This window comes from Macrotis lagotis, chromosome 1 (genome assembly GCF_037893015.1).
Source record: "Macrotis lagotis isolate mMagLag1 chromosome 1, bilby.v1.9.chrom.fasta, whole genome shotgun sequence".
Classification (NCBI taxonomy): Eukaryota; Metazoa; Chordata; class Mammalia; order Peramelemorphia; family Peramelidae; genus Macrotis; species Macrotis lagotis.
The window spans coordinates 707782085-707796565 of NC_133658.1; the positions used below are offsets into that span (position 1 = coordinate 707782085).

The 14481-nt window shown below is 34.9% G+C and overlaps 1 protein-coding gene across 8 annotated transcripts in view; it reads left to right on the top strand.

The window, feature by feature from the left end:
• Nucleotides 1-14481, top strand: part of WDSUB1 (WD repeat, sterile alpha motif and U-box domain containing 1) — a 63825-nt gene that overhangs the window by 34569 nt on the left and 14775 nt on the right. For 3 of the 8 annotated variants that reach the window (XM_074215920.1, XM_074215918.1, XM_074215917.1), the window contains 3 exons: nt 504-683; nt 10329-10469; nt 11928-12026. In XM_074215920.1, coding sequence (XP_074072021.1) covers nt 504-683; nt 10329-10469; nt 11928-12026 — 420 coding nt within the window. Of the gene's footprint in view, nt 1-503; nt 684-10328; nt 10470-11927; nt 12027-13344; nt 13473-14481 lie in introns of all 8 variants that reach the window. The other 5 variants (XR_012474288.1, XR_012474289.1, XM_074215919.1 and 2 more) reach the window with 5 other exon arrangements.

Sequence of the window (14481 nt, forward strand, 5' to 3'; positions counted from 1 at the left end):
AAATAAAACAATTTTTAAAAAAAGAATAAACAAGGGGCAGCTAGGTGGCTCAGTGGATAGAGCACCAGCCTTGGAGTCAGGAAGATCTGAGTTCAAATACAGTCTCAGACACTTAATAATTACCTAGCTGTGTGGCCTTGGGCAAGTCATTTAATCCCATTTGCCTTGAAAAAACCTTAAAAAAAAAGATGATAAAAGAATAAACAGTTTACTGAGAGAATAGAAATAAAATATTTTCTTGACTTCATTTTGGCCATTCTACAACTTTTTTTTTGTCAGATGTAAGGTATTGATACCTAAACAAGGCAAATGTGGAATATTTTTGTTCATTTTTAAAATAGAAAAAGAAAACACATATCCATTGAAAAAGAAAAGGGAAAGTATTTTATTTTGAATCTTCTGAAAGAATGAAAAATTAGGGAATTCTAAATAACTTTTCAAAGTAAATAAAAAATTTTTAAGGAAATGGTTTTTATTTATCTTCTTCCTCATGATTTTTCAAGCAGGTAGTCCAGAAGATGAACCAAAGCAATTTATTGAAGATTGGTCAGAAGAAGAAGTTTCAGTGTGGCTTTGTGCACAAGGTTTAAATGACCTTGTTAGTATTTTCAAGATGAATAATATTGATGGCAGAGAACTGTTGAATCTTACAAAAGAAAGTCTGGCTAATGACTTAAAAATTGGTAAGCTTAATAAAAGAGACAGTTTTACATAATGAAAGATTATTAGTACTTTCTGGAAAGTTGTATTATTTTATCATAGTGTTTTTCTCTAGGAAATGCTATCATATATACTACTGTTATATAATGAATTTAAAATAATGTACTGTTATAATGTATTTAAAACAAAAAACTTAAATATTGAAATTTATAATATCCTTAATAACTGACTAAAATTACAAATAAGATAATATTTAAGCCTAATTATGGTACAACACCAAAGCAGTGCAATTGGCATGTCAATGGAAAAAATAATTTAATGAGTCTTTATGTTTATTTTGAAATAGACTCACCGTAGCAAGAACTCCTTTCCTGTCCCTAGGCTAGGCTAGTCTTGGCTTGCCTATGTTAGTCTTGGCTTGGCTTGGCTCAGCTTGACCCAGCCACACTGGAAAAATCCTAACTGCTTAGGAATTGTTAGCCTTAACTTCACTATGATGCACCTTATAAGCACCCACCATCTGTAGTACATATGTTTTGAATTGTTTTTCCACTAATGGAGACTAGTGATAATAGCACATATCTAGAAGACAATTGGCTTTTATGATCTTGGAAGTATAACTATTGGTCCAAGAAAAATTAAAACTGTGAACTTTGCCTGATTTACCTAAAGTTCATATTTGATGTTTTAACCAAGTACAGTTCAATTTCCTACTGAATACATATAGAATAGAACTTTGATCAATCAGAATTCCTGGTGGGAGCTCTGGTTAATCAAAAAACTTCTGTTTTTGAAAATCTTTCTAGAATGTACAAGTATACTTTCTTGCCTCATTAATTAGAAAATTATGAATGTAATTAAATATTTGATTATTAAGAATCTTGCAATTCATTATTCTTATAATTTAGATATGTGGAAGAGATATTAAGCTCATTCTGTTGTCCTCAGGTAAAAGTCACAATGAGGCAAATTTTGGATCACTTCAGTTCAGAACGGAATGAGTCCCTTTCACTATATAAGTATTTTTTAAGCAAATAGCTATGCTTTGGGATGATGTAGAAAGGGATTAAAGTTTTAGGTTAGGATTGAACTGTATGGTTACTAAGGTTCTTCTAACTTTAGGATATTTTAATGTTCAAAGTATTAGTGATTTGGATAGGCTTCCAGGATGTACCCTGGAATTTGATTTTTGAACTCGTATATGTCTTTGATTATCATTTGCCTCTCCCTCCTAAAAATAGAGGATATATTCTAGTTAGTTGAGGATTTTAATTATGTTGGTCCTGAATTATTAAGAGTTTTACTATACTGTAATAAACTATTAATGTTACTATGTGAAATAAAATTATTTTGAAAGAAAAAGTAATTTCTGATTTTAAAAAGCTAGTTACAAATGTAACAGTAAAAATCTCTAATAAAAAATTTGATATTGGGGGCGGAGCCAAGATGGTGACAAGAAGGGATCAAGTCTTAGGAGCTCTCTGATAAAATTCATCAGTTAAGGACTCTAACTAAACTTTTGAGAGACAGAACCCACAAAGGGACCCAGTGAGGCAGTTCTCCTACTCAAGGTAACCTGGAAAAGAGCAGAAAGGCTCTGCTCCCCGGGGTCTGAGAGCCGGCCCACCAGAGGGGTGGCCCACCAGAGCCAAAGAACCTCAGCCTCCCAGAGGCAGCCCCAGGGTGCTGGGGGTCTCAGCTCACAGCAGCGGGGGAGTCTCCTGAGCTGTACCCCAAGGAGCACCGTGCACAAAGTGGGGGAACAGTGGGGGACCGACCTCTGCCAGAGTGAGCACATGGAGCCCAGCCCTCAGGGCACACAGCAAGCAGCATCTTCTTTGCCCAGCCCTGATCCAGGAAACAGAAACGGGCCGTATGCAGGAGCCCCCAGGGCATGAGCCCATTGAGCTGAGGGAGGGGAGTGAAGAGAGACTGCAGAGCTCTGTCCTCTGCCCCTGGAACAGGACTCTGGAGCTCTGACCACATTCAGAACCTGACCACAGTCTAGGCCCCTCCATAGAACAGCAGCTCCCCCTCCCACATCAGCCCCTTGGCAGAGGGGGGCGCTTATGGTCATTCACAGACCAGGAGGGAGGACAGAACCTCACACACTGAGACCCTTGTGGGAGTGTCCCAAAAGCTCAAGAAACACCCCAAACCAGGCCCAGGCTGGGAAAATGAGCAAGCAGAGAAACAAAAAGAAGACTATTGAGAAATATTTTGCAAATGAGCCCAAGAATGACCAAAATACTCAGTCTGAAGATGAGGAAGCACAAGCTCCTGCATCTAAAGACTCCAAGAAAAACAGAAATTGGGCTCAGGCTATGATAGAGCTCAAAAAAGACTTTGAAAATAAAATGAGGGAGTTGGAAGAAAAACTGGGAAAAGAAAGGAGAGATGCAGGAAAAACATGAAAATGAAGTCAGCAGCTTAGTCAAGGAAATCCAAAAAAAATGCTGAAGAAAATAGCATGCTAAAAACCAGCTTAGGTCAAATGGATAGAACAGTTCAAAAAGTTATTGAGGAGAAGAATGCTTTAAAAAGCAAAATTGGCCAGATGGAAAAAGAGATAAGAAAACTCTCTGAGGAGAACAAATCCTTCAGACAAAGAATAGAATTCAGGGAGATTGATGAATTTAACAGAAATCAGGAATCAATACTTCAAAAACCAAAAAAAATGAAAAATTAGAAGAAAATGTGAAATATCTTATTGAAAAAACAACTGATATGGAAAACAGACTTAGGAAAGATAATTTGAAAATTATTGGAATACCTGAAAGTCATGATCAGGAAAAGAGCCTTGACATCATTTTCAAAGAATTACTACAGGAAAATTGCCCTGATATTCTAGCAGCAGAGGGCAAAATAGAAATGGAGAGAATCCACTGATCCCTCCGAGAAAGAGATCCCAAAAAACCAACCCCTAGGAATATTATAGCCAAGTTCCAGAACTCCCAAGTCAAAGAGAAAATATTACAAGCAGCCAGAAGGACACAATTCAAATATCATGGAGCTGTAGTCAGGCTCACACAGGACTTAGCAGCAACTACATTGGAAGTTCGTAGGGCTTGGAATACAATATACCGGAAGGCAAGAGAGCTTAGAATGCAGCCAAGAATGAACTACTCAGCAAGGCTGAATGTCCTCTTCCAGGGAAAAAGATGGACTTTCAATGAACCAGGGGAGTTTCAAAGGTTCCTTTTGGAATGGCCAGAGCTGAACAGAAGGTTTGATCTTCAGATACAGGACTCAGGTGAAGCATGGAGATTGGAGGAGAGGGGGGAAATATGAGGGACTCCATGAGGATGAACTGCATGTATTCCTGCATAGAAAAATGACACTGATAATACTCATATGAACCTTCTCAGTTAATAGAGCAGGTAGAGAGAGCTTTTATAGTTGAAGCACGGGAGAAAGCTGAATTCGAAGATAAAATATGGTGTAAAAATGGAGTCAATAGAAAAAAAAGGGAAATGGAATGGGAGAAAGAAAAAGGAGAGGGGGAATAGTCCAAGATATTTCACATAAGATTTTTTTTTATTACAATGAGCTATTGCAATGATATGGAAGGGGGGAGGCAAGGGGGAATGAGGGAACCTTTGCTCTCATCAGAGATGGCTAGGAGAGGAAACAGCAAATATACTCAATGGGGTATAGACATCTGGAGTAAGAAGGAGGGGGGGAGCAGGGGGAAGGGGTGGGGATGTGAATAAAGGAGGAGAGGATGGACCATGGGGGGAAGAGTGGCCAGATATAACACATTTTTTTTCTTACTTCTTGCAAGGGTCTGGGAATGGAAGGCCTGCCCAGGACCACAGGGCCAGGTGGATTCTGAGCCTAAGGGGTGGTATGGGGGCTCAGGGCTTCTTGGCCCCGGGACCAGGGATCTGTCTGCTGCGCCACTCAGCAACCCTACAGCAGAGTCAGAGTGAAAGGAGAGAGAAAATATAGTACATGGTAGTGGAGAAATAAGAAAGGAGGGAGTTGCGATCAGCAATGGCAAGGGTGGAAAAATATGGAAATAGCTTTTGTGATGGACTTATCATAAAGAATGTGATCCACTCATGACAGAGTTGATGGTGTTGGAACAAAGACTGAAACACATTTTTTGTTATTATTATTTGGGGAGGGTGCAGGGCAAGTGGGGCTGGGTGGCCTGCCTGGGGCCACATAGCAGGGTGATCTTTGGGTGTCTGGGGCCGGATTTGGACCCAGGTGCTCCTGGCTCAAGGGCCAATGCTCTGTCTGCCACGCAGCCACCCCTGCGATTATTACTATTTTATTTTATTTTGGGTCTTTTTTTTCTTTCTTTTTTTTTTTTTTTTGGTTTTTGCAGGGCAGTGGGGATCGGGTGGCTTGCATGTCACACGGCTGGGTGATTGTTGGGTTTACGAGGCTGGATATGGACTCGGGTGCTCGTGGCTCCAGGGCTGTTGCTTCGTCCATTGTGCCACCTGGCCATACCTACAGTTATTACTATTATTATTTTTTTATTTTAATTTTTTTCCTCTCCCCTTTACTTTTTTTGCCCAAACAAGTCTATGTATATTCATGGGGGAGGAGGAGGGGTATTTTGTTTACTTGTAAACAAGAATATTTTATTAATGTAAAAAAAAACATCTGTACAAAATGAGAATAAAAAAATAAATTAAAAAAATTTGATATGCATTCCATTTAACAGATAAAGTAAGTTTTTTTAAAAAGAATTTTGAGGGCATCAGTGTCAGGAAAAAAGATAGAGTTTCTGATCTGACACAATAATTAATAATTTAAAAGTGTAGTAAACTGAGTTTTGTTATCAGGTATACGCAAAAAAAAATTGAACAGTATTTAATTAACACTTGACTTTGCTGTCTCATTGAAAAAAATTGCAGTGGATGATATTATGTCTGAAAACTGTTCATTTACTGTCAAGACTCTTGAATGTAGCATGCTCAACAGATTTAATTCAGTAAATTATTAATGTAGAATAAGAATTTTATTTTCCTACAATAGTTTGGAAATCTTGAAAAGTTCAAAAATGTCTAAACTTTAATCTTCCACAGGTGCCATTTTAAACTGTAATGAAATTCTATTAGTGCTTGAGTTTTCAGAAAACTAAATAAGACACTGCAGGAAAATGTACTAATGGGGTCTAAGATTGTGTCTAAGCAATGAAAAAATGTGCTGTACAGCAAAATGTGATAATGAGGAATATGCTAATGAGATTTCACTTTATAATCCTCAGATGCAGAACTATTTTACATTTTTCTTTTGTGGCAGAACAAATAAAACAGCCTCTGCATCAATGTGACTATATTTGAATTTCATTTAATACTCTTCATATGAGGAAAGCTTATTAATTGTATACCAAAGTAGAATGCACTGGACTGTATAGCATGTGTTGTGCTTGACACTTAAAATAGAGTGTTTTTAAATGAGTTGAACAGCCTAGATGTTACTTAAAGAGAATTTTCTTTTTTAGTTCCTTTTTTTTGGTTAAAGGAATTTTCTAAGTTCTTTATTAAGGAGCTGCTGCCAACTCATACTCCTCTTGGAAAAGAAGGCATCGGTTTCTTTCGGGGCTAGTACTTTTCTTGCCAGAGGAAAGGCACTGCTTCAGAGCAAATGGCTAGGTACTACCTAGGATTCGACATTCCTGCTTAATTAGATATGGGATTACTCTACATTTTGGCATGTAATGAAAAATATTCATGCAGAGTTTACATATGTATTATTTGTACTTAATTTTTTTTGGGGGGGGGGGGTTGCAAGGCAATGGGGTTAAGTGGCTTGCCCAAGGCCACACAGCTAGGTAATTATTAAGTGTCTGAGGTCGGATTTGAACTCAGGTACTCCTGACTCCAGGGCCTGTGCTCTATTCACTGCGCCACCTAGCTGCCCCTCCTATTTGTAATTCAAAATAATTATTGCATATACTTTTCATGCTTATGGAAGTTTACATATCTGAAAGAGATACCTTTAATTGAAATGACATAAAATAGATTTCCTATTGAGTCATGTCCTTAACATATTTTTAGTATTTAAAAAAATCTAATTTAAATTTATGTTGAATCATATAAAGCATTCTAAATAGCATAAAAGTCAATTAAACAGGGCAGTAATAGACCATTTATAATTTTTTAGTATCATCTTTTGTCATGTTGTATAAAATTCTTACTTTCATAATTCATTTTCTACTACTACATTAAATAAGAGAAAGTATTATCTTTATCAGAGAAATAGAATTCTGGAGAGATTCTTTGGGGTAGGTTGAAAGGAGTATTTGAATCAACTTTGGGAAGACATTAAGACCACTTTATAGTTTTTTCAAGAAATTGATACAAACATAAATTTCCCTTTAGCAAGTAAGCATAGGTGAGGGTAAAGATCAAAACTGCTCATCTTCCTGACATTTGAGAGATAGTATCCATTTTGAGAATTGACTATTTAACAAGTTTGGGTACTACTTGCTATAGGCATAAAATTGCAGTAAATCATACACTGCTTCATTCTTTCCTTTCTTATCCTTTCTCCAAGCATTTGTACAGGGTGTACCTCAGGGTTGGAACGCACATCCTCATCATATTGCTTTTAACAGTTTTTAATTTCCTTCAAAGATCAACTCAAAGATCACTTTCTACATGAAGTCTTTCCTCATCTTCCTGTACCAGGTGCCAGTATCTTCCCTTCCATAATAACCTCATATTTCTTTCTAATATATTTATGCAAAGTATGCACATCTTGGTTTCATGGGAACAGAGATTGTTTCTTTGTTTCCCCAACCTCTAACATAGTCTGGGATACATTAATACTTTCTGTATTGATTCTTTATACATGAATCAAGTGTTTACTTTTATTTGTAATTGGAAAAATTCTGGTTTTAATAATGAGCTTCCTGTGTCCTCTGCTTTTACTTCTCTGAGCTTACAGAGAAAAAACTATTTTCAGAGCAAGATTTTTTTTTGCATTCAACTTCAAAACAAGATGATTTATAATGTTACTCTTAGAGAAGATTCCTCCTAGTCCAATTGCAGCTTTGTTTTAATTATTTGTTTTTCTGCAACCTTGTCTTGAAAGTAGATAGACTAGGGGTGGCTAGGTGGTGCAGTGGATAAAGTCAGGAGTACCTGGGTTCAAATCCGGCCTCAGACACTTAATAATTACCAAGTTGTGTGGCCTTGGGAAAGCCACTTAACCCCATTTGCCTTACAAAAACCTAAAAAAAAAGTAGATAGACTTTTCATTTTATTTAATGGACGGTATATTCTGAGATCTTATCTGAAGGTAACGGTTTGATCAGTTGAGTAACTTTACAAAGAGATTACAGTGGTTGCTTTTTACCCTAGTCTGACTCTATCATTGCTAATTCCTTTAGCTTCTCTGATTTCCTACCTGACTCATTAACTATACCTCTTTCTTCCCCTATTATCACTTGCTCAGCTCTTTTCCTCAGCTCGAGCTTGCCCTTACTCTAAGTCCTCTCTAGATTCGATTTCATTCCACCTCCACATTGACTGACGAGGCTAGAAATAATTAAATACTGGAACATATATGTTCTAGCTCTTACACTTGCATGATACCTGTCAGTTATTCAGTTAGCAAGCATTTATTAATTATCTACTCTGGGCCAGTCACTATGAGGATTGTGGAATTACAAAATAAAAATGGCAGTCTTTACCCTCCAGAACCCTAATGTTGTCTTGGGGGAAATTGTGCCTGAGAAAATATGTACAAAGTAAATATAGAACTATTTTGGTGAGGAGAAATATAAGTAATGGTAGCACCTGGGGAAATTGCAAAAACATACTTTCATAAGAGACACTAGCTAACTTTTGAGAGAAACTTGAGATTCTAAATAAGGTAAGAATGGAACACAGTCTGTGATGGAACCTGATCTGTGCAAAACTACTGTTATTGGCTCACTGCTCCTATGACTATAGTCATCCATGGGATTCTGCCTGGTCAAATCTAGGAAAATCTCCACTCTGGCAAGGACAGGGCTAGATGAAATGCTAGAATTGTGGGCTTTGGACAGCATGGGCTATAGGGTACAAGAGTGCACTGGAGATAGAATTGACTTTCTTCAACATTTTTTTGTAATGGGCTGCTCCTGCTTCCAAGAATCAGAGGAAAACTTTCAGATTTTTACTCCTCTCTCTTGTAGCATATGTCCCCTATAGCTAAGACTTAGAATTCAGGCTGATAGTATTCATTAGTAATTAAGCTACAATATAGCTCTGGAGTTTTAGGGGCCATCCTAGAAATTTAAACACTCTGGTTTATCATTTCTATAGGGGGAAAAATTTTTTTTCATACGACAGACTTACAAGTTAAATTTTGGAACACAGCTTGTTTCTAAGGCTGGTTACCTTCTTAACTTCCCTATATTTCTTTGAGACTTGACTAAAATCCTACTCTTTTTTCTATTACAAGGATATCTTGTTTTCTTTTTATATTACTATAAAATATTTTCAATTAAAATTGTATTTTCTCTCATCTTTTCTTCAAAATTCCTTCTCCTGTACAAGTCTTTTGATTCTGAAATTATCTTCCATTTACACTATATATATATCTTGTATGTACACAGTTATTTGCATCTTGTCTTCCGCCAATAAATGTAATGTTTTTGTGTCTCTAGCATTGATCTAGTACCTATCATATAGTAAATGCTTAAAAAGTACTTGTTGAAAGTTGTAGTATATGATTATGGTGTCTCATTTTTATATTTAACCTTGAATTTTAGTGTGCCTTTTTAAAACTAAAGAAGGAAAGAATAGTTCAGACTTAGATACTTTTGTATAGGATAATTTTCCTCTTGAGACTAATGTCAGATATTCTAAGAAATTTTATTGAATCATAAAGTGATAGAAGTAGTTTCAAGTAATATGATGACCCATGAAGAAATCCTTTATTTTTTTCTGGTGCTTTATTTTAAATATCCTAAGGTATTGGGAGCTCTATAGGCAACATAACAGTTTACCAGTGTGTTTTCATTATTTTCTAGGTTTGATTTAGTTTAGGATCTTATGTTTTACGGGAATTATTTCATTTACTCTCATCCTCCATTTTCACCCCATTTCCCTCCCTTCCCCTTTCAAAACATTCCACAAACCTGGCTGAAAGTATTTTTAACTTTTTCCCCCCTCCTATTTAACAACAGTAAAAAACCTACTTTTTTTTAAAAACCAAAGTAGCAAAGTTAACAGAATGTCCTGTTCATACTTTTCTTTTATACTTTGTGATCATGTTATTTAACAGATAAACAAGCAATATAGACCATCATGTAAGATATTTAAAAATAATCCATGCTGTATTGTACTTGGAATTTTCAGAGTGGTGTCAACACTTTTAAATCCAGATAATCATATTTGAGAAATGTTTAGTTTTGTGAATAAACAGATTGGATTATTCCATTTTTAGTTGTATATTCTTTGGGACAACTTAAAATTTTAGCAACTTTTAAAATCTAAGCCTTAAAATAAACTCTTCTAGCAGCCAGTCTCTATGTCTAACTTAAAAATAAACAAAAACATATCTTTTAAAATGCATTAAAAGGTTTTCTCTTTTAAATAAGAGAGACAACTAAAAGAGAAGGTATTATCTAAAGATTTTTGATTACTTTAAGTGAAATCTCTCTAGGTCAGTAATAATCAGCTGAATTTAACAGAGTTGTAATCTTTCTTCAGAGTCTCTTGGTCTACGAAGTAAAGTATTGAGGAAAATAGAAGAGTTGAAAACAAAGGTGGAATCCCTTTCTTCTGGAATTCCAGATGAATTCCTATGTCCAATCACTAGAGAACTAATGAAAGAGCCTGTCATTGCATCAGGTATGTATAGAAATAACATCAAATTTACCAAAACAATTTAAATTAATGAAGTCAAGTATTTATTAAAGTATGGTTAATTGTGAAGAATTTTTAAGGTTCCTTGTTTAGTGAGATTGCTTTACAATCATGATTTTATGCTGTTTGGGGGAAAAAATGTTATAACATTTTCTAGTCAGGAGATGTTTCTGTTAACTATATTGGAATTATTTATTTAACTCATTAGTTCCTTAATAAACAGATGAGCATTGTGTTGTTTTGGGAAGAAAAATACAAAATTTTATGTTCGTTTAATAATGAATTCATTTAAAATATGTGTTAATCGTGTTAAGTTACCAGATTGTGAAACATTGAATGCAAAATTAAGATCTCTTTACTTGTTGTAAGCAAATTTTTCATAAATTATTCCAGTTACATGTGGTATCAACCAAAAATTTTAGCATTTTTTAATTCTTTAAAAGAAATTAGCATCAAACTATCTATACTTTGAATTTTTATAGGAACATATTGAATTTGATTAAAATATAAAAATTAGATTTTTAAAAAATCAGTAATACTATTTTTTGAACCTGAATTGATTTGATATGACTATTTTGGAATTTTTCTTGTATTTTTCTTCTCCACTACAACTTGACACAAAAGCTGCATTATCATAAGAGTGGTCTTTTTGTTTGCTCTCCTCATGAGAGGGCGAGGCAGCTAAGTAAGAAGTTGGTGCTGGGCATATGGTAAAACCAACAATACTCATTTTTTGTTTTTTCCAAGAAGAATCTATGGTCTAACCTTTATCTTCATTTTCTTTCGTTCTTCTGATTTCATTTATAATGATACTGTCAGTATAGATAAATATCAATTTTTTCAGTTATTTAATAAACTTAATGGATTTAGAGTAATAGTACCAAACTTTAAAGTTTGTCTGTGTTCTTAAAAGCTCACCCTCTTCTTTTCCTCATCTATCAGTCTACCACAATCACTGTAGAAGTAGAGAGGAGAGCCATAGGACAAGATACACAGGATAATTTTGTATTTTTCTTTTGCTTATTGGATTTCAATGACTAAAAAACCACTATATATATATATTGGTGTTAGCTTCTTTATACTTAGTCTCCTTTATGTTACCAGGAATATACTTGAAATTTTTCCAGCTGGGCAAAAACTACCAAATCTTACAGTTCTATGGGATAGCCTTTGAAAAAGATGAACAGGAAGATTCAAATTCATATGATAAATCTAAATGGATTCTCTAAGGGAATTACCTACAAATAACAATGAGGCAGCCAGAGGGCACAGTGCTGAGATTGGAGTCAGGAAGGCTCATCTCCATGAATTCATATCTGACTTTAGACACCAGCTATGTGATCCTTGTCAAATTACTTAACCCTGTTTGCCTCAATTCCTCTACTGCAAAATAAATTGGAGAAGAAAATAGCAAAACTATTCCAGTTTTTTTTTTTTGCCAAGAAAATCCCAAATGGGGCCATGAAGAGTCAGATGTGACTAAAAAAAATGATGGAACAAAACAAATATGTACATCATCAATGGTGAAAACAGGAGTCAGAGGTAGGCTTTTGCAAATGCTTTTCTACAGCAGACCATATCTTCAGGATCATATAATTTACTTAAAAGGTTTAAAGACTTCAGAAACATGCTGAATTTAGTTTATTTAAAAATATTTTGACTGAGTAAACTATAGATAGAGCATTAAAAGTTCTCTTTTTACACAGTATCTCCATTACTTATGTTACACAGTGTTACTTAATAGCTCAATTCTTCATACCCATGACAAAGTTAATTATCAAATCTCCATTACTGAATAGATAAGATAATGCTGAGCACCAAAAGCAGATAAGGCTTCATGATGAAGGTCTGGGGCTTTGCTCTGGTCCTCAGGTCCTGCTCAGTGAAAGAAATCCAATTTTCTCATAATGCAGAATTCATAATGGAGCATTAGGCTTTGTTTTTATCTGTAAAAGAGGTGGCAGATCAAATGGAAAAAACATTTGTTGAACTTAAAAGATGAAGTCAACTTAGCACTGAAAAATAGAGAGAAACTATGGAACAGAGTTATGTTGAAGTATTTAAACAAAATTGAAATGACTTTGGTGTTGAAATATTCTGATCCTGACATTGCCAGTTAATCCTTTGTTACCTTAGAGTCTTCTAATTTGACCATAGTAAGGAAAAAAGTTGTTCTTTTTCTTTTTTTTCAGGGTTGAAATAATTCCAAATGGATTATGTTGCCAGTAGACCTCTAGGGGAAGTGTACAGGGGTGGCTTTTGTGTACTTGGCTTCACAAAAAATAACTGAAAAAGTTGTAAACAAACACAAGAAAAGAATAGGGCATGGGTACATTGAAATCTTCAAAAGCACATTGGCAGAATTTTGTACTTATAATCCTCTTTGAAAACTAATGGCTGGGGACAGCTAGGTGGCACAGTATATAGAGCACCAGTCCTGGAGTTAGAAGACCTGAGTTCAGATTTGATCTCAGGCATTTAATAATTACCTAGCTGTATGATCTTGGGCAAATCACTTAACCCTGTTGCCTTGCAAAAACTGAAAAAAAAACTAATGGCTGTACAACAGTCAGGTCCTCATGATGGACTTTGAGCTGGCAGAGACTGTAACAGAAATGATAAAGGAGCTGTGTGAAAGACTGAGGTGTGGTGCCTATGATGGAGAGTGTGAAGACTATAATGACCACATTGGATTAATGGTGGACACACACACATACACACACACACACACACACACACACACACACACACACACACACACGATGAGTCTCCTCATAAATGGTAATAGGCCTTTGTGTGCACATTTAGATTATTTTACAGAGCCTCATGAAAATATTTACACCTTTTTCTTTTTACTCAGCCTTGAGAGAGTAAACATTGAAAGTGGACTTGATGCCAGATGAACCAGAGAAATAGATAATGAATTTGCTGCTACAGGACCACCTTAACAAAATTGTTAACCATCAGTGGTTAAGCAGCAAAAACAAGGTAGCTATGTTGTTGTTTATTCAACAATGACTAACAATTTTATTAACAAGACAGTTAAGTTGTACTTGTAAACAGTAAGCCTATTTAGGTTAAAGATTATTTAGTTTCAGTTAGGATCAGTGTTACTCTTACATCACATTAAATGGAACACTGAGATATATGCATGTAGATATTTATACACATAAACACATTCTATATATGTATGCACATGTGTGTACATAATAAAACATTTAATTGCTATAGTACTTTTGCAGATATTTTATTTTAAATTTTTCATTGAACAATGATATGGTCTGTATTTCTCTTCCTTTGCTTTAACTCTTTATGGATTAGATATATTGATCATAAAATTTGACTTGTAACAGGAGTTTGGTAGTTTTAAGAAAATAATTTTGAGAATTTATATGGCAATAATTGCTCTTTAAATATTTGATAGAAATTTACCTGTAAATCTGCCCAGACCAGTTTTTTCCCCCTTTGGCTTTTCCCTTTATGATTTATTTGATTTCATTTTTTAAGACTAGGAAAAGGTCTTTCATACTCTGTTAATTTGCACACTTTAAATTTTTGTAGGTAATTCTTTTAAATTATTTTTGTACTAGTAATTATGAATAGTAGGTTCTGATAATTATTTTCATTTCTTAAATGATTAGATTTCACCTTAATTATTTTTTATTTTGGAAATTTGATTTTTCTTCTTTTTTGATCAAGTTAACTAAAGATCTATTTTAATTATTTTATTTTCATAGAGCTAACATAAGTTTTATCATTTCTGTTATCTTTTACTTTTTCTCCATCTTATCTTTTTGTCACCTAGTCTAGGTCTTGGAAACCATACAGGAAATTTTCTTTCATTTTCTAAGGAATTTAGTGCAGCTCAAGTCTTCCTCTTCATTCTAACTCTTCCTTCTTAAATTGCATAACTTTAGTATATAGATCAATGTTCCCTCTAATACCCTATTCCAGATTCCTTTATCTACTCAGCTGTCATGACTCATTCATCTACTTT